General features: G+C 54.9%; 3 protein-coding genes across 7 annotated transcripts; 1 reads left to right on the top strand and 2 right to left on the bottom strand.

Annotated features, from left to right (window-relative positions):
- Nucleotides 1–849: 849 nt before the first annotated feature.
- On the bottom strand, nucleotides 850–1,601 carry LOC111939966 (heat shock protein 30C-like). The gene has a single exon (XM_023942483.2). The coding sequence runs from the start codon at nucleotides 1,599–1,601 to the stop codon at nucleotides 993–995; it is 609 nt and encodes a 202-aa protein (XP_023798251.1). The 3' UTR covers nucleotides 850–992.
- A 1,045-nt stretch (nucleotides 1,602–2,646) lies between these two features.
- LOC111939967 (heat shock protein beta-11-like) lies at nucleotides 2,647–3,379 on the top strand. The gene has a single exon (XM_023942484.2). The coding sequence runs from the start codon at nucleotides 2,647–2,649 to the stop codon at nucleotides 3,229–3,231; it is 585 nt and encodes a 194-aa protein (XP_023798252.2). The 3' UTR covers nucleotides 3,232–3,379.
- A 1,775-nt stretch (nucleotides 3,380–5,154) lies between these two features.
- On the bottom strand, nucleotides 5,155–17,659 carry RAB5C (RAB5C, member RAS oncogene family). 5 transcript variants are annotated; one of them, XM_086864661.1, is made up of 6 exons: nucleotides 17,543–17,659; nucleotides 9,086–9,330; nucleotides 7,918–8,069; nucleotides 7,511–7,633; nucleotides 6,686–6,779; nucleotides 5,155–6,303 (listed from the first exon to the last, which is right to left on the bottom strand). In XM_086864661.1, the coding sequence occupies exons 2-6, from the start codon at nucleotides 9,249–9,251 to the stop codon at nucleotides 6,188–6,190; spliced, it is 651 nt and encodes a 216-aa protein (XP_086720787.1). In that variant the 5' UTR covers nucleotides 9,252–9,330; nucleotides 17,543–17,659; the 3' UTR covers nucleotides 5,155–6,187. The 5 variants fall into 5 exon arrangements, with proteins under 5 accessions (XP_086720787.1, XP_086720786.1, XP_086720788.1 ...); XM_086864660.1 differs by having other exon boundaries at nucleotides 17,628–17,659; XM_086864662.1 differs by lacking the exon at nucleotides 17,543–17,659 and adding an exon at nucleotides 17,284–17,430.
- Between the last annotated feature and the right edge of the window lie 314 nt (nucleotides 17,660–17,973).

The following is a 17,973-nucleotide window of genomic DNA, read 5'->3' as shown; positions in this document are numbered from 1 at the left end:
CGCCTGCGCGCCGGGAACGCCGGGATCCGTAGTCCGCCGCGGCGGGGGAGGTGCGGCCGGTGCTCCCGGGACGGTGCTCCCGGGCCCGGGTCACGTCACCCGCTGTCCCGAACGGGAGCGGAGCTCGCACTCGGGACTGCGGCTGGCGTGAGCCGTCCAGAGAGGATCGAGGTCCGGTCATGACGACCCACCGCGACAGCCCCTCACGGGGCGAGGCCGAGCCGTCGGTGCCCGGAGGAGCCCTCCCACCTCTCCGGTAACCGGTACCGCGCTCGGTCCCGCGGCGCGCTCCGCACTCCGCGGACTCCCGCAAATATGGAGCGTGGCCACGCCCTGGTCTCCAAATGCGGTGTGCGAGCCTTCCTCCGCCTCCTCGCAGCCGGCACGGGGGGCGGCCGAGCGGCCGGCGAGCGCCTCCCGCCCGGTACCAGCGAACCGGCTCCGCCCGCACGGCCGTTTAGGAGAGGCCGCGCCTCCTTCACCGTGCGGGGCGCGGTTTAGCGTGGGGCTGGTGCGCGGAGCTGCGGGCAGTGCCTGGAAGGTGCCAGCACCCGGCACGGGGGGTGCGGGCACCGCACGGGAGTGTTCCAGCACCACCCCGAAGATGGGAGTCGGTTGTCCGAAGGCGACTCAGGGGGATGCTGAGGACTTCCCGGGGATTCTCGGTGCTGCACATGGCCTGGAGCCCCTCGCCCAACTTCCTCTGCCAGGGCAGAGCTGGGGAGAGGTGCCAGGGACGTGGCCGGTGCCAGCACAGCCCCGTTCCCCACCCTCCCATCGCGCTGCGTGGGCACAGGCAGGAGCGCGGCAAAGCACAGGGCTCGCCAAGAAACACAGAAACCGCACAAATAAAAGTTAGGAATATTTATTACATATCAAAAAAAGCCGCATGGTTTGGGCAGACGCCACCCCCCGGGGCATCGCGCAGTCCTAGCGATGCGGCCAGCAGCTGCCCCCGTAGCCAGGCTCAGCCTGGTCCCCGTTGCTCCTCTTCACGCCTTGGCTCGCTCGGCTCCCTCCTCAGTGCTGCCAGCTGGCTGTGCCACCGCCGGCCCCATCTGGATGGGCACGTTCCTCTCGGGAGCGGCCGGCAGCGCCAGCTTGGGGGCCTCGATGCGGAGCTGCCCTTCCTTGGACAGGGAGCAGGTCAGAGCTTCGGCATCCACCTCCTCGGGCACGTCCCACTCCCGCTTCAGCACCTCGTACTTGTAGGAGAAGGAGCCCTTCTCGTCTGTGCTCTGCGTCTCCTTCTGCCCCACCAGCACCACCTTCCTGCCCACCACCTTCACCGACAGCTGCTCGGGAGCAAAGTCCTTCACGTCCTGGCAGACAGAGAAGCCGTCCCCAGAGCCCTGGGTCAGGGTCATGCTGGTGCTCGGGGTGCGCTCTGCGGTGATGCCGAGCCGCCCGGGGCTGCTCCCAGCGCTCAGGTACTGCTCCACGCTGCTCATGAACTCCCGAGCCCTCTCCATCTCCAGCCGCATCTCCCGCTCCAGCTCGGCGAAGAGGGTGCCTGGATGTGGCCAGAGGGTGCGGACGGGTCCCAGCCACGGGAACAGCGAGCTGGACATGGGTGGCATGAAGTGCAGGCGGCAAAGCATCTCTGCTCCAAACGAGTGCTCCTGGTTGTGCTGCAGCTCTGCTCGGTGCAGTGGCCGGAGCCGTGCTGGGCTGGGGCAGGGGAACAGCGGATTTTATTCTCCCCTGCCCAGGGGTGTGTCCCTTCCAGAACGCTCTCTCCCCACGCACCCTCCTGGAGCCATCGCCTATTTTTGAGAGGCTGATTATCCACCAGCCAAAATAGCAGCGCCTGTTTCTGGGGACGTCACATGCCACAAATAGGGAGCCGCAGTCACTGCTGGGAGCTCAGGTTTCTGCAGAGCCATCGTGATGCAGCAGAGCCCATGGGGCCATGGCCGGGGGGCTACACAGCCCTTCCCTGGCCCCTCACAGGGGGCTTGGTGGAGCCAGGCTCCATTCTGCCAGGAGCTCATCACTTCTGCCAGTACAGGGACTCGTCCCACCCAAAAGTACATGTCATCTCCTGCCAGGCACTTCCTGCACTTCCTGAGACCCCTCTCTCTCTTGGCCATCCTGTCCTGACCCCTCAGCACCCCACTGTGCACCCCACCTGGGCATGGGCCCACGGACTGACTTCTGGTCTCAGCTGAGGGGACCTCCGTGGGCACAGGTGGGAGAAATGGGCCACGGCTGAGGGTGGGGGGAGGCTGGGAGGAGACCCACACTCACTCCATGCCTGGGAAATGCAAAGGGCACAGATTTTTGGCAAGGGTGGCTCAGGCATCCCGCTCGGAGGCTGAGGTGATGCTGCTAATTATAAGCCAGGAGAGCAGAGCTGTAAGAGTCAGGGCGAAGGTATGCCGGGCACGATGTCAGCGGTGCCTCTCCTCACGGGTGACTAACAAGAATGAGCTGGAACGGGCTGGAAAGTGCTGAGCTCTTCTCCCGAGGGTGACGTAATGTGCAGGACACGGCCACGCCTCCAGGGAACGGCTTTAAAAACCTGCGGCGGCTGCAGCGGGGCAGAACGCTTCCAACCCACTGGAGAAGGGGACACAAGCAGCAGCAGCAGCAGCAGCAGCAGCAGCAGCAGCAGCAGCAGCAGCAGCAGCAGCAGCAGCAGAGATGCTTTGCCGGATGCACCTCGCACCATTCGCCTCCAGCTCCCTGGCCAGCCGGCTGGGCACAGTGAGGACCCTCTGGCCACACGCAGAGACCATCTTCACCGAGCTGCAGCAGGAGATGGAGAAAGCTCGGGAGTTCATGAGCAGCTTCGAGCAGCTCCTGAGCAACCACGGAGCCATCGCCGCAGAGCGCACCCCGAGCACCAGCATGACCCTGACCCAGGGCTCTGGGGACGGCTTCTCTGTCTGCCAGGACGTCAAGAACTTCGCTCCCGAGCAGCTGTCGGTGAAGGTGGTGGGCAGGAAGGTGGTGCTGGTGGGGCAGAAGGAGACGCAGAACGTCGATGAGAAGGGCTCCTTCTCCTACAAGTACGAGGTGCTGAAGCGGGAGTGGGACGTGCCCGAGGAGGTGGATGCCGAAGCTCTGACCTGCTCCCTGTCCAAGGAAGGGCAGCTCCGCATCGAGGCCCCCAAGCTGGCGCTGCCGGCCACTCCCGAGAGGAACGTGCCCATCCAGGTCAGCCCTGCTGCCCCACAGACCGGACCAGCTTCTGAGGATGGAGCCAGCAAGAAAGCCCAGGTGTAACAGGATGGGACCCGATGGCCACGGCAGGACCGGAGCAGACAGGAGCGAGTCTCGGGTTTAAGCCCAGACAAGCTTCATTGGCAATGATGTAATTTTTTTCACTATACTGGAATGTTTTTGTATCCAATAAAAATACTTTTGCATTGAATCTTCTTGTGTTCTCTGGGTGTTGACTTGTGGGGGGGCTGTGCCCTACTCTTGGTGCCAAGGGAATGGGATGCACAGAGAGGGAAGAACTCCTTTTGCTTCTCAGGGCAGCACAAAATGGGGCCAGAGAGCAGACCCAGAGGGTTCTGTGAGGGAGGGGGTCTGGGAGCACAGAAAGGACCATCCCACTCACCTGTACAGGAGCAGCAGGGGTACACTCACCCCTCCCTCCCACTGCTGTCAGCATCATCTCCAGCTCCACAGCCTTGGCCAATACCCATCCCCACAGAACAGGGAGGGAACCACATTGCCTGGGTGTGATGTGAGGCTGTTGTACTCACACTTTCCCCTTCCCAGCTTGGCAAGGGCTTGCTGGGGTCCACCCTGAGCTCCCAGCTGCAGGGAGGGAAAAGCCCAACCCCGGGCATGCTGCGTAACCACCACAAACACCCGCGCTCAGGCCCAGGCAAGCAGCAGGTGTGTGGGCAGGCAGCAGGAATGCGGGCAGGCAGCAGGCAGGAACGCCTGTTTGTGCTAAAGCCGTCCTGAGATCAGACAGCCCATTGCCCACACACACCAGGAACAGCAGCAGGTCCCCAGCCTCGATACTGAGCCCCTGAGCACCTGCTCTGGCAAGCAGCAACACCCTCCTTAGGGCATCACAGATACCTTCACAGAGACCCCAAGTCTAGGAAGAAACCAGGCACTCACGGAGAGGAGCCAGCAGATGGCAACAGCACGCAGTGCAACACAGTGCCCACTGGAATATTCTGAGTGGGATCAGGGATGCTCTTCTCCAAAACTGGTCCATCTCTGGCTGCCTGGGGAAACCACCAGCATCAGTCCACCCCACACTGTAAGCACTGGGTGGTCCCAGCAGCTCAGCAGTCCAAGCACAAACAGCACCACACAAATGAGGTGTACTGGAGACCACTGCAGCCCACACCCCACAGGCAGCCCAGGCTCGAGCATGAGTCCAGGCACTCCATCACTAAATCACTCCACAGACCCTTCCTGCTTCCAAGATTTTAAGGAAATCCAACATGAGGAAGAGGCACTGAGACTTTGGGTAGCAGATGGAGGGCACATAAGCCAAGGCTGTTCATACAACTCTATTCACAGCTCTCCTGTGACTGAGCCTCCTGCAGCTCCTTGGCTGAGGGGACAACAGGTTTCAAACGCAGCATATCTCCATCCTCAGCCTCTCCCGAGCATGAATGGTGCTGTCAGCAGCACACATGGTAGGGATAGAGCTGCAAGGGGCTGCTCCTTCTTCCACACTGACTCCAGGTCCCAGGGTGTTGGGGGTCTCCCAGTCCATGCAGCAGTGACAGGAGAGCAGCATCTTCCAAGGCCATCGTGCTCCAGGGACAGAGGCATTGTGTTCATGAGTTCTGGTGCACCATCCCAGGCTGTCCCACTGCAGAGCAGAGCTCCTCCACACACTGATCCCCCACCTCTTCCCAACTGCATTGTAGTTTCCCCAGAAATATCAAGCAAGGAAGAATTCCCACAGTTTCCCTCAAGCTCCCTTGAGCACACTGGAGCCCAGTGAAGACCAGCACCATCACTGTGAGGAGAGCAGATGTGCAGGATCAGCTGCACAGCCCAAGCTCAGGAGCCCCACTTCTCCCTCCTCAGGAAGGAAGGGCCCCATTTCCCTACCAAGGTGTGGGACATATCAGGAGGAGCCCAGCACATCTCAGCCTCCACCAGAACTGCTGGGCTCAGATCCAGTCCCTGCTGCATTAAGAAACATGAACATTGTGGTTATGATAGGTTTATAAAAATTTTGTTTTAATCACACAAAACTGAAGTTTGTGATGAAGACTAAGTCAACAGTTCCTCTTAAATACCAGGATGCATAAGACACTGCATTAGGCACTAGGCAGCAGCCAACATCAGTTAGAGTCTGGCAACAGAAGCCATTTAATACCTCCCTTCATTCTTTGTGGAATTACAGGCTGTTGCAATACACGTCATTCTCACCGACAGGTTACCCAAGGCTTCCCCCACCCCACCTCTGTACATCAGTAAACCTTGTGTATTCCCACCAGAGCAGGGTTAACAATATTAGTGGCATCACAACCATCAAGAAAAGGACAAATTTCTATACAAGATTTTTTGCAAAAGTTGCAACAGGATTAGTGCATTACGACAGAACCGAGAGAAAAGAAGAGTTGGCATGCTGGAGTCCAACACAAAGAAAGACAACAGGCAGCTCGTTGGATGTACTATATTGACAAGATACTGATTGGTTACATGGAGAAACATACAATACAAAATACAGAAGAAACCAGTTTTGCTTCCCTCTGCCCCACCCCAAATACTCATCATTGATTTGGTCAATAAGTGGCCCAAGAGCCGGAGTTTGTCTCTAATGCTACAGTTTAGTGGTTGTTCTGGGCACATCATACGGGATCAGCCTCAGCTCTTACAGACAGGGAACTTTAAACACGTGTCCCAATATCCCTTTGTTTCCCATAGTGAACTACAGTGCTGTGGGACCTGGCTGCTGCTGGCCTCACCCGCGGGACGGCCACGCTGGCTGGGCAGACACCAGGTCCTGCATCCACCACCACCAGGAAGAGGGAAGAGCAGAAGTTCATATATTAAAAAAGTGACTTAAGACTTAGAATTGAATTAGTATTTGTACAGAAAGGTGCAGGTGGAAGAACTCCCTCCAGCCTATGATCAGAAAGGGATGGAGAATCACAGCGGCGCCGGCAGCAGCCGCCCTACGGTAAGTGCGATCGTTAGCGTGGGTTCCAGTCACGTCCTCCAAGGGCTCGCGGGCCGGAGCAGCTGCTCAGTTGCTGCAGCACTGGCTTCTGCTTGGCTGGCTGCTCTCCTGAAGGTCCACCACCCGATTCCTGCCTGGGCCACCAGGAGCATTCTGGGGTTCATTTTTTGGCAGTTTCTTGGCTGGAAAGAAACAGGATGTTAGCAGGATCCTCCGGAGAGGCCAACCTCCTCTCACAGCACACCCCAGGCTGGGTTCAGCCTGCTCCCACCTGAGCCCTCACTGCCAACAGAGGTTGGGACAGGATGGACATGCAGATGCACCCCATCCTTGGCTCTGGCTGGCATCAGACCTGCTCCCATCTCCATCACCTCCCCAGACACAGGGACAGGGAACCAGCTTTGCAGGGCTAAGGCTCCACACACTCAGGGAAAGACCAACCACACCAGTGTAGCAAACTGGACTCCTGCCCCAGTAAGAGCCACCAGCCTTGGCTGACACAGGACCCTCTTGGGCTGCAGTGCTGGTGCTCAGAGCTACCCCAGCCCTACACACAGGCCGTACCTATTGCCATGAAGATTTCATTCACATTCATCGCTGTCTTCGCTGACGTCTCCATGAACAGCAAGCTGTTGTCATCTGCATATGTTTGTGCATCCTACAAACAATCACATCAGAGTGCTAAAGGCAGCCTGCCAGGAGCCCCAAGCAGACTTCATGCACTTGTCAATGCACTAACTGCTGGAGAAACACTATGTACCACCTTGGGCCAGAAATTGCCTCCCCTGTCCCTGCCCCCACCTGGCCTGGACAAACCAGGGACATGCTCCACCAGCAGCCCTGCACAGCCAGTGTCCCTCAGCTGAGCTGGGGCACAGCCTGACTGAGCCACATGCACACACAGTGCCTGGGTCAGCTGGGAGTGTGTCACCCATTGCAAGTGCACCACAAGCAATCCTGTGTGAGGGCTGGGCAAGAACCTCTCCTGAGCACTTGCCTCAGATGAGGAAAGAGCTGTGAAGAGCAGAGACCAAGCTAGGAACAATTCCTCATGTGTCTCGTACCCAGAAGATGCTGTTTCACACCCTGCAGACATCCCCACATGAGTAAGGCAGCAAAGGAGGCTGAGGACAGAAGCTTGTGCTCTGTGGACCTCCTCCTCCACATTCACCAGGACTTTCACCAGCCAGAGCCACATGTGCTATGACAGAAGCAAAGGCAGGGCACAGATCCTGCTGAGTGGCATCCTGCAGTCCTCAGCACAAAATCTCACTTTCATTCTCCATCAAAGCGTATTTTACATAGCTGCCATCTCCCTCACTTAGGCAAAAATCAAAAATATGCTTTCCTGACCTGCTGGGGTAACAACTTCTCTGGATTCCCACTCACCTGGAAGTCCACAGCTCTCTTGTTAGCAAGGTCTGCCTTGTTTCCTGCTAGTGCAATTACAATATTGGGACTAGCCTGCCTCTGCAACTCTTTCACCCAGTTCTTGGCTCGTACAAATGTGTCCTGGAAGCAAACAGGAGGCAGCAGTCAGGAAGGGCAGCCGTGTAGGAATCCACAGGGCAGATATGATTAGAACAAGGTTTTCCTGTAAGGAATGTTCTGCCTCTGCAGCACTTGGCAGCAGGATCCTTTATCAGCTCACAGCCTTGGCCAGAGCTGAGGAAGAGGGCAGAGCAGTTTTCAAGAACTTGGCACCCACAGCCAGGTACCTGCAGGGCTCTGACCCACACACACTCCCAGGGGCACCAGGAGCCTCCTGGCAGCCCCCCAGCCCTGCCCACACTCACTGTGTTCGTGATGTCGTAGACCACGATGGCTGCCTGAGCCCCCCGGTAATACATGGGGGCCAGGCTGTGGTACCGCTCCTGCCCCGCTGTGTCCCAGATCTCAAACTTCACTGTTGTGTCATCCAGACACACTGTCTGTGTTAGGAAGGCAGCTGCAAGAGAAGAGGGTTTGCCTCAGCTCCAGCAGGACAGAGCTCAGAGCCAGTACAGGAGCTCAGAGCAGCTCTGCTGCCGCAGGGGAGCGAGCTGGAGAGGCCAGTGCCACTCGCTCTGCTGTGCCACACTCCCTGCTCACAGCAACCAGGAACCATCACACAGTGACAGGAAGGTGGTCTGGAGGGCCCAGGCAGCAGCTGGCCCCTGGAGCATCCAGACTGCCAGACCCTCTGACAGAGATCATGCAGTGCAGTTGTGGCAGCACCCTGATCAGACCTGGGGAGCACCAATAACACCTCCCAACTCAGCCCACTTACACTACACTCCCCAGTTTAATAACTGGTTGTTTTCTTGTCACAGTGAGCCTAGGACCATGTGTTACACCCAGCACAAAGGCACAGGTCTCAGATACACATTGAGGCAGAACACAGCACTTCACAGAGGAGCACTAGGCCCTGCTTACCAATTAGCCACGCTTTCAGCTGTGCTTACTTCCTGCACAGGTCACAGAAGGACAACTCAAGCCTTTCCTCAGGACACCCTCCAGTATTGCTGCTCAGAGACCCACGTACCAACCAGCCTTTGGTTGACTGCTTACACCGTGCTAATGATTTCAAGCTAATGAACTACTAGACCTGAAAGCACTGTGGAAGTAGTTAACAGTGTCAGGCTAGAAACAGCCCCAAAATCCCAGGTCATGGTCTGAAAAGATAATTAAGGGGTATAAACCAAGCTGAAGGCCTCAGTTCCAATTAGAAGCTGGAGCTGAGGCACTGGAAACAAAGCCTCCTCAGAGGCAAAATGTGGGGTTGCCATAGCGTTATTCTCTGCTGTGCTGATCATTACACCAACAAATAAATTGTGAACCAAGAGTTAAAGCATTAACTGTTTGGCTCTATTTATAGCAAAAATCCTAGACCAGACCAAAATAGCCAGTCTTGCTTCTGACACCCCAGACTGCCCCAGCAAGGTCAGCACCTCCTGGCCACAGGCATCTGGAGCTGGCACTCACCTCCAATTGTGCTCTCCTGGTATTCGTGGAACTGCCCCTTCACAAAGCGCAGGACCAGACTGGACTTCCCCACCGCTGACTCGCCCAAGAGAACAAGTTTAAACTGGCAGATTTTGTTCCCAGCAGCTGGTCCATTCGGTCGGGCAGCTCCACCTCGACCTGCCATTGTGGTCTAAGTGCAGGAGTGCCGAGAGTTAAGGATGCTGCAGGTTCTGCACTGGGATCCACCTGTAGGCAGGTTGCAACTGGAAGAGGAGGTCAGAGTTAGTGACATGCTCAGGGACCAGCTGTACCAGTTCTAGAGGGTGATCTGCAGTCACCATCAGCACAGACTGGTGCTGGCTCTTTCCCCCAGTGGAAAGTTATTGGCTGTGAGCACCACAGAGCAATTCCTGCTAGGCAGCAGCCTCTGCAGCAGGATCTGAGTCTGCAGAGACTCCCTGGAGAAGAGTTAATGGTAATACAAGCTCTCCTCCCCACCAGTGGGCCCTCCAACACTTCCACCCTGTATGAATGTGACACAGGCCTTGCCAGCACCCAGCACACAATGGGTGTCATTAGAGCTTTGCCTATTCAAATAGCAATCACTCAGTTCACAGAGGTAACTGGGGTTGACATTTAGCTCCCTCCTCCTTTCCTGAGTTCACAAGGAAGCAACTTCAGACTATCAACACTATACAGAGCCATCCCAGTGCCACGAGGCAGCTCTGCAAGCCATGAGGCTTTTGGACAAAAGGAGTTTCTAGAGCTGTCTGTTTGTCCTAAGGCACTTAAACCACAACATTCTGCCCCTCCCAGTGGGCCCAAGGATGGCCCTGGAGCCAGGAAGGTTGTCTGCTACATGGGAGGCACCTGAGGAGGTGCCCACCTCAGAAAGGCACCTGACAGCAGCTCTCTGGGCACAGGCTGTCCCCTCCAAAGCTGACAGCAGCTCCCCCTCCCATTCCTGCTGCACACCAGGGATCACCACCCAACCTGATCCAAACAGAGGCAGCACCTAATGCTTCCCACACCCATCCTGCTGCCCCAGCACCCTTATCCCACAGCATTCCAGGTCATCAGGCTACTGGCCATGTTCCTCACATGGACTGTTCAAAGCCAGCATGAACAGACAGCATCCCCTGGGATCAGCACTGCCAACCAGTCCCCAGCACCAATCTCCCGAGTGGTGCAGAAGCAGAAAACCATGGCAGGAACAGCAGCACAAGCTGATTTCCATCCAGAGCTACCCACAAGTGAATCCCAGGGCCTCCCTAAGCACTAAGCTCTGCTGCCTGCAGAGAACAGGAATGCTTTCCAAGTACACAGTTACAAATTTAGGCACATTTCCTGTACTCTTCACAACTCCCACTTCCCTGTGGATGATAAATGCTACAGCTGATTGCATCTGCTCTGGATCATCACTTTCCCTTCTACTCTCCTAATGCAGGCTGTTGGTTGAAAGAAAATGCCCCAAAAGCCAATTTCTCCTTGTCCTGAGAGTATCCCCAAAGAAAGTCTGTGTACATCCTGCATTTTCCCAGCAAATATTAGATATCCATGAATAAGAAGTTTAAAACAAATCAAACTGGAGCAGAGTTTGAAACAAGGCTCAAGCCTATTCAGCACAGAGGAGAATTTCAAACAGCTGCTTTCCAGGGCAAGGCCTGTCCAGCTGTGACTGCTTGAGGTTACTTTACATATGCTTTAAGTTTAAACAATCCACACAGACAGGGAACCTCCAGCCAGTTCAGAGCTCCTCAGGAGCCTGTGAGTGCCAGCACTTACACAACACAAAGCACTTGAGCATATGTTGACCTAGAGACATCTCACCTCAAATTGCTCTGACCAGGAAGCAGTCAGACACAGCTGTTAGGCTGGTACCAGTCACCAGAGCTGGCAGGTAGGACAGAAACTGAGGAGTAAAACTTCTGAGTACTGTGGGATGTTTCAGGAGCCAGAGCTGTGAAGCCATTGCTCTGAGTCCAGTCTTGGGTTAAGCAGGAAAGATATTGTAATTCAGAGCTGGATCCTTGCAAGTAGCATGGTCAGCACTACCCTCCCTCTTCTGAGGAAGGGCAAACACTGACAGGATGAAAAAGCCTGATATGAAACAAACAAACAACTGGGCTTTCCTGGACGGTGAGGGAGCAGAGCTGCTTGCTCTGGCCAGGAACAGCTTGGTCACCACCAGGTTCAAGAGGCTCAGCAGCAGCTCACCATTTCTACCAGCCTGAAGAGGTTTCCATCTTTTAGAGTTTCCTCTCTAAACAGAGCTTACAAGGGAACAGCTTTGGTTTAACCTTGTATTTATAACTCCCTGGGCAGCCTATCAGCTCCACTGCTGCTCCAGACCAACATTCTGCACAAACACCATGTGAATCACAGTGTGTCTGAGTTATGGCCTCCTGAAATCTGATAGCGGTGATTCCCAGAGCAAAACAAGGAAATGAGCTTGTTGACATCCTCAAGTTTTAGCCTGACCTATATTTCACAGATCTTGATGCATTTTGCCATCTGGTTGTGCTACATGAACTCCAAAGGAATTAGATGAGCACATCTATGTTGAGCTCACTGTGGACAGCCACTGGTCAGTGCAGGCAGGGCAGCAGCCAAAGCCTCGACTGCTCCAATTATGGAGAAGTGGATCATCATCTAAGGGTGCTTTGAGGCTTGGATACAAGTCTATATGGCTTCATGTTAACATGAGAAGTTGCCATACCTTTCATATGTTTGTGTGGAATTTAGAGACCCTAACTGGTCACTGGTGGCCTTGGGCTAAGGACATACCCAAGACCTGGATGACCAGCTGATGGTCACAGGAAGAAACAAATAATTGAAGTGGCCACCAGTGCTGCAGACAGCAGCTCTGTGGCAGGACAGGTATAGCCAGCTGGGGTGGTGGTGGAGTGCTGAGACCCCTGCACCTCTCAGCTGCTACAGTGAATTCAGCTTTAGCCTTTAAAAAGGCTGAGTGAAATTCAGCTCTTCAGCAACGCAGAGGAAAGAGAGATGGAGCTTTGTATCTGATCTCTTTGGAGGCTTTAATTCAGCTCTTTGTCCCAAGAAATCTCTGTGTGAATGCTACTGGCCTTACAGAAATCTGACCTTTTATCCTGACGCTCCTCAGGGTGTGTTAAAGGGAACAACCAATAAGAAATAGAATTAACATGAACCAAAAAGGATGCTGGCCAGGTGGCTTTTTGCTTCACCACACCTGGAAGGTGGCCAGCTAAGGCTTCTCCCCTAAGTAGCGTGGCAAACTGTATCCTAAATAGTTTCTTCCCTCCAAGGAAGGACGGGTGTATTGTTGGCTGGCTCACTGTCCCCCACAGACAGGCACTCTGCCAATGCCAACATGTTTGAGGATTCCAGTCAGACAGAACTCAGCTCTGCAGAGGGAACAAACAGCTGAACTACACAGCCTGAACCTGTGCTAGATCAGCCTACACCCACTAGTGGACACTGACTTGAGGAACAGGGACTGCTTCCTGCTCTATGAAGCCATTTGTGGTGCTTGGGGAGCTGTTCATCCTCCCACCTCTTCCAGCAGAGAATTGGGCATTCACCCCTCCCTGCTCCCCACGAGAATCCCAGCACTGACACTCGAGCCATGGGTCAGGCAGACCAAAATAACCACAGCAATAGCACACAGACAAGGGAAAGCAGCTGAAGTCCCAGCCAGCCATGCTAATTCAAGCCGTCAAGGCCATGAAAAGGAAGGGCATGGTGGGGTACTCATGTAATCAAGATTAACAAGCATTAATTTTCCTACTAGTTTCTTTTAACCAGTGAAACCCAGAACTTGGGAGATCACAAGACCCATGAAAAGGCTCTTGCTGGTTTGTTTACCTGCCCAACCCACCTCCTGCTCACTGAAGCACACACCGGAGCTCTGCATCCCACAGCAAAAACACTCATTTTTTTATTGTGAACTCTTAACATAGTTTGTTCTTTGCTTTGAGATCCTAGTCGAGTACCAATTCCTGATGCTGTCCCACAAGTGAGAGCTCCAGGTCTATCACCTCTGCATTTGTGCTCTTCCAACCCCTCTGCTTTCCAGGGTTAGCTGGAGGGGGCTGTACACAGCCAGGAATATTAAATTCAAGAATCTGAATGCCCTAAATGAGAAAGCACATGGCATGGCTGCTGCACTCTCTGCCTGCCCAAGTGCAAGACCATTCTCCAGAGCTCTCAGGATACAGGGGAACAGCAACAGAGCCCATTGGAAACAAACCTACGCAGGATAAGAACACAAATCTCCACAGGGGAATTACTGTCAGACCCCCATGTTAACCCCTGCAGGAGACCCCACCACAGGGAGGCTGCTCATTGAGGGTGTCAGAAGTTAGAGAATCTGATATTTTTGCCATCTTTACCCAGTAGCAAGGACTACTCTGAAAGCTGAGGATATTTAGAAACCCAATCCTGAAGACTCTTGTTACCCAAAGGACTGCTGCTGCTCTCAGCTATGCAAGGAGTTGCTTCACTGGGGATTTGTTGGCTTAGAACCAAAATACTCAAGACAAAAGCCCCAGTGAAGTATTTATCTCGTTAAATAGCTGACAGCGTTACATGAATTCCTTGGCAAAGGAAGCTCTGAAGTTACCCAGAGGTTTTGCTTCACCTCACACTGCACAGGCAGCTGGCCCAGGGCTCCACAGGCAGCTTCAGGACATGGAGACAGGAGCAACTTCCATGAGCAGGACCAGCAGAAAGCGTGGATCCCACCAGAACCACACACCGACCACACTAGCCCAGGCTAGGACAGCATGGAACATCAACCCAATATTCCAACTTAGTATGACTAATAAGAACAAACTTCCTGAGCCTGACTGCAGGAGGGTCCAGGCTGCTGATAAAGAGGAACAGATCCACCTGCTACAGAGGAGATGAACCAGGAAACACTCAACCCACAGACCTCAGTCCCATCAAGTCTTATGAGTTTCAATACTCTACCTCCCTACCTTTTCCCTCCCCAGAGAATGAGCCCTCAGTGCCCTGATCAGCAAGGACACAGTCTGGAGCTCAGAACTGCTCTGAACTGGGCCACTCTCCACTTCAGCTGGCAGGAGCTGCACTACAGCCCTCAAGTGCAGATTCACAGACCCAAATCAGCACAGACAGCAGCACTCCTATGGGTGTGACTAACTTATGATAGTGTAACAACTTCTCTGTGCAGTCCCACAGCCAACACTCACAAAGATTTGGACACTTTCATCTTAATTTAGAGGTAAACAGGATTTCCATTCCAAAGCTGAACTAGTCATTCAGCTACAGACCTGAAGTAGTACCAGCTCCTCATGCACTTGATACACACATCTGTTTCCTGACATTTGTACATCCATGGCCTCTGGAGCAGCCCCAGCAGCCAGCTGTTTTCCAAAGCAGCTTCTCCAAAACAACTCTATCCTCAGAGATTTCAAGGCCAGCACCCTGCTGTGACAATCCCTCCAGCACAGACTTCTGTGGAAGAATTTTACATCACCTTCCTCTCCCATTAGCTGCCCACTAGCTCCCTGTCCCACAGTAGCTCCCTCTTGGAGCCCTCACCCACTTTCAGTTATCCCTGGCACAGCAAGGCTGGAGAATCAACTCATGGATGCCTGGACTGACTCAAATGGAACAAAAGCATCAAGGCTTTAATTCTCCAGCCCAGGTTGTTTAACCCCTGTTCCTGACACTGACTCCTGTTCAGATACCCTCGACAGACACAGCTTTGCTTTGACCAGACACTCAGCAACACATGCCTTGGATAGCACCCACTAGTCAGTCAGCAAGAAGGCAACATCAGCAATGCAAAGCAGCAAACTGCCACCTGCACTGCAAAGAATCCGTGACCTTCAGAATATCTTTCCCAGACTGCACAAAGATCTCCTGCCTCAAGCAGCTCCTTATCTGGAGCGCTACCAAACCAAAGCAAACATGAAAACCAGTGTTTTCTTATCTGTTTATGCAGAGTTGCTCCAGCAGCTCATTCCTGTGCTCCAGGGGAGGACAGCATTCCCCCCAGAACGCAGATGAATTTTATACCTCCCCAATACTGTCACATCCAGGAAGGTTCCCTGTTTCTGGACAGCATCTACAATGTGTTCAATTTTATTCCGACAACTTCTCAGGACTTGCATAAGAGGCTGCAAACTTCATACCCCAAGGGAAGAAAACAGCTGACTCCAACATTTCTACATTCTATCTTCTTTTAAGTCTGCTGACAGGAATACTCTGGGCTACACCCACTTCATTAGAAGCGTTCCCATTTCATTTCCTGTGTGTGAAAGCACTTGGCATTCCTTCCCCCTCCCTCTTCAGGGAGATGCCATGACCACCATCCACTAAGTGTGCAGCAGCTGAAGAAGTTTGGATCCAGAGCTGACGACTGACAGGGCCTAGAGCAGCCCTCCAGCTGATCCCTGCTGAGATGCAGAAGAGCTTTGCATATAATCCCACGTCTCAGCACAACAATTAGGTTTGGCCAAGCACACACACAGCAGCAGACAGTTCCTTTACACACTGCCCAACGCATCACTGGTTTCACAGGAAAGCAAAGCGTATTCTACTAAAGCAAATTTAGATAAATGTTTTATCTTACTATACTCATATCCACATGCCAAGCCAGCCTTTCCCTCATGTTCTCCAGTAACTCAAACCCTCTCCAGGAGTCCATCTTGCCTTGCCTTGTGTTGTTTCATTACCTGAAGAGGCATCAGCCCCTACTTACAGAGCCTACAGGGACCCCTCATCACTGCCTGCACAATCTTTAACCAAATGTCAGCCAAATCAGCCAGAGCATCTTAGGAGAGAAGGTCACCCCAGAAGCAGACTTTTGGTCTGAAGGTATTGACTGTTCCAGCAAATTATTGTGACTCGTGAGGGTTCTGAGGTGATTTCAACACTGAGATCCAGGTATGACCCAAAACATTCCTGTCCTTGACCTCCCAGATCCAGCCAGGCACGTGCTTTACCTGCTTGCCTCACTCTAAGAATGCATCAAGATCAACATTGTCTTGCAGCTGTCTACAGGTACTATCCTGAATTCTTACCCCTTTTCAGACATAGTTCTTTCACCTCATTATCCAGGTAAGCTGAAAAGAAATGTAAAAGACTTTAAGAGTCAAGGAAGTAGTGAAAATTAGTGGATATTTCCTGGAAAATCACTCAGACTGCAGGGTATGTCAAGACAACTGGACTGAGTTTGCTTTTTTGGCCCCAGCCAAGGCTCAGAGCCGGCTCAGGAGCCCCAGCAGAGCACAGGCTCCATGTCAGGCTGTAAAAAGGGCAGCTCAAGTGTGCTGACCCTCCACACAAAAAGCTAAGAATAGTAGATGCAAGTTGTTCCACACCAGACTTAAAATAGTCCCTCGACATATTCTCCTCTCCAGCTTCCTTACAGGATTGAAAACAGCCAAGGTCAGAGCTCCAACAGCCACATCCGAGGGCAGCAACTAAAGGTCAGCTGGGCCGGGGTCAGAGCTGGGCCGGGGTCCTTGCAGGTCACAGCACCACTCACAGCTCCTGCCCAGCCCCAGGAGCTCTGTGAGTACCTGGAGCATCACCAGGAATAAGGTCTGAGCGGTTCCCCAGGATTTAGCAGGGCAAACCTGTTGCTGACACTCACACCTGCACTCCCACATCGATCACACTCCCAGCTCACACAGCAGGCTCTCTCCCACTGTGACAGAGATCCAAGGACAGCCTTGCTCGAGATTCTCTTACGGACAAACCACAAAATGTCCTTGCAGCCCGTGGGCCTTGCTCAGGGCCCTACAGCACCATGGGTTTCCTTTCACAAGGGCCCTGGAGGGGCACAGGGCTGTGTTTGGCACCAGTACTGACCCAGGACAGTCCACCCTGGAGCTCAGCTGCAGTAAATCAAGTCACGTCCCTCATTTCAGCAGTTCCCGGGAACCCAGCTGGGCTTCCCAGCTCCTGGAGCTCCTATTCCCACCTCAGAGGCTCAGCAACTACTACAAAATACGAAATACGACCCCCACCATAAAAACGCCACAGCTTCCCCAATCCCACTGAAGCACGGGTCAGTCCCGGCTGAGCTCCGGGACAATCGCACGGTGCCGGCTGCACGGGCCCGTTCCTGCTCACAGCCAGCCCGGAGGAGCCCCCCCGAGAACCCACAGCCGCCGGGAGTCTGCCCTGAGCCGGGCACGTCCCCTCGGCCGTGCCGCTCCCGCAGCCGGCGTGGCTCGTCCCCCGTTAGCGCTCACCGCACAGCGGTAGCAGCAGGCCGGAGCCGCCGGTGCCCGCGGCAGCGCCGCTCCCCCCCCTCGCAATTCCCGCAGGGCCCCGCTAGGCCGGCGCACGGCGAGAGGGGAGGGTACCCGGCCGCCCAGAGCCCCCGCCCTGCCGGCGGCGGCGCCCGTCCGGTCCAGCCCCAGCATCGCCCCGCCCGGCACAGCGGCGCCACCGAGCCCCCGCTCCACTCCCGTCACGGGGCCCCTGAAGCGGCGGAGCCCGGCTGCCGACCTCGGCCGGGCGAGATCCCGGGGAACTGTGTCAGTTCCGGGTCCGGCCACCGCAGGGCGAAACGAGGGGCCGCAGCCCCACTCACCGCCCGCAGCGCCGCTCCCGCCGGTGCGTCTCGCAGGCCCCGGCCCTCACTTCCGCCTTTACCCGTTCCGCTTCCGGACCCGACCACCCCTTCCGCCCCCGTTTGCCGGCGATAGGTGGATACAGCTGCCAATCACCTGCCCCCGCCCCACTAACGCCCCGCCCCTTGCAGCGCCCCACCCAACGAGCGCTGCATGACGTCATGGCGCCCAGCGGGGATTGCTGGGAGTTGTGGTTCGGGGGCGTTCCGGTACGACCGGCCCCGTGGGGTCTCGAGAGGGGCCCCGGACAGGGCGGGGAGGCCGCGGGCAGAGACTCGGCGGAGCCGGGGATGGAAAAATAGAGGC

This window comes from Cyanistes caeruleus, chromosome 27 (assembly GCF_971803275.1).
Source record: "Cyanistes caeruleus chromosome 27, bCyaCae1.hap1.1, whole genome shotgun sequence".
In the NCBI taxonomy this organism is placed as follows: Eukaryota; Metazoa; Chordata; class Aves; order Passeriformes; family Paridae; genus Cyanistes; species Cyanistes caeruleus.
The sequence above is the reverse complement of the archived record's forward strand: the minus strand, read 5'-3'. Positions and strand labels throughout refer to the sequence as shown.

Coding starts and splice junctions, on each gene's coding strand:
- LOC111939966 (XM_023942483.2), bottom strand. CDS start 1,601: ATGCTTTGCCGCCTGCACTTCATGCCACCCATGTCCAGCTCGCTGTTC.
- LOC111939967 (XM_023942484.2), top strand. CDS start 2,647: ATGCTTTGCCGGATGCACCTCGCACCATTCGCCTCCAGCTCCCTGGCC.
- RAB5C (XM_086864661.1), bottom strand. CDS start 9,251: ATGGCAGGTCGAGGTGGAGCTGCCCGACCGAATGGACCAGCTGCTGGG. Junction 8,070..9,085: donor CCAGGAGAGCACAATTGGAG/GTGAGTGCCAGC, acceptor CTTCTCTTGCAG/CTGCCTTCCTAACACAGACA. Junction 7,634..7,917: donor TCTACGACATCACGAACACA/GTGAGTGTGGGC, acceptor GTTTGCTTCCAG/GACACATTTGTACGAGCCAA.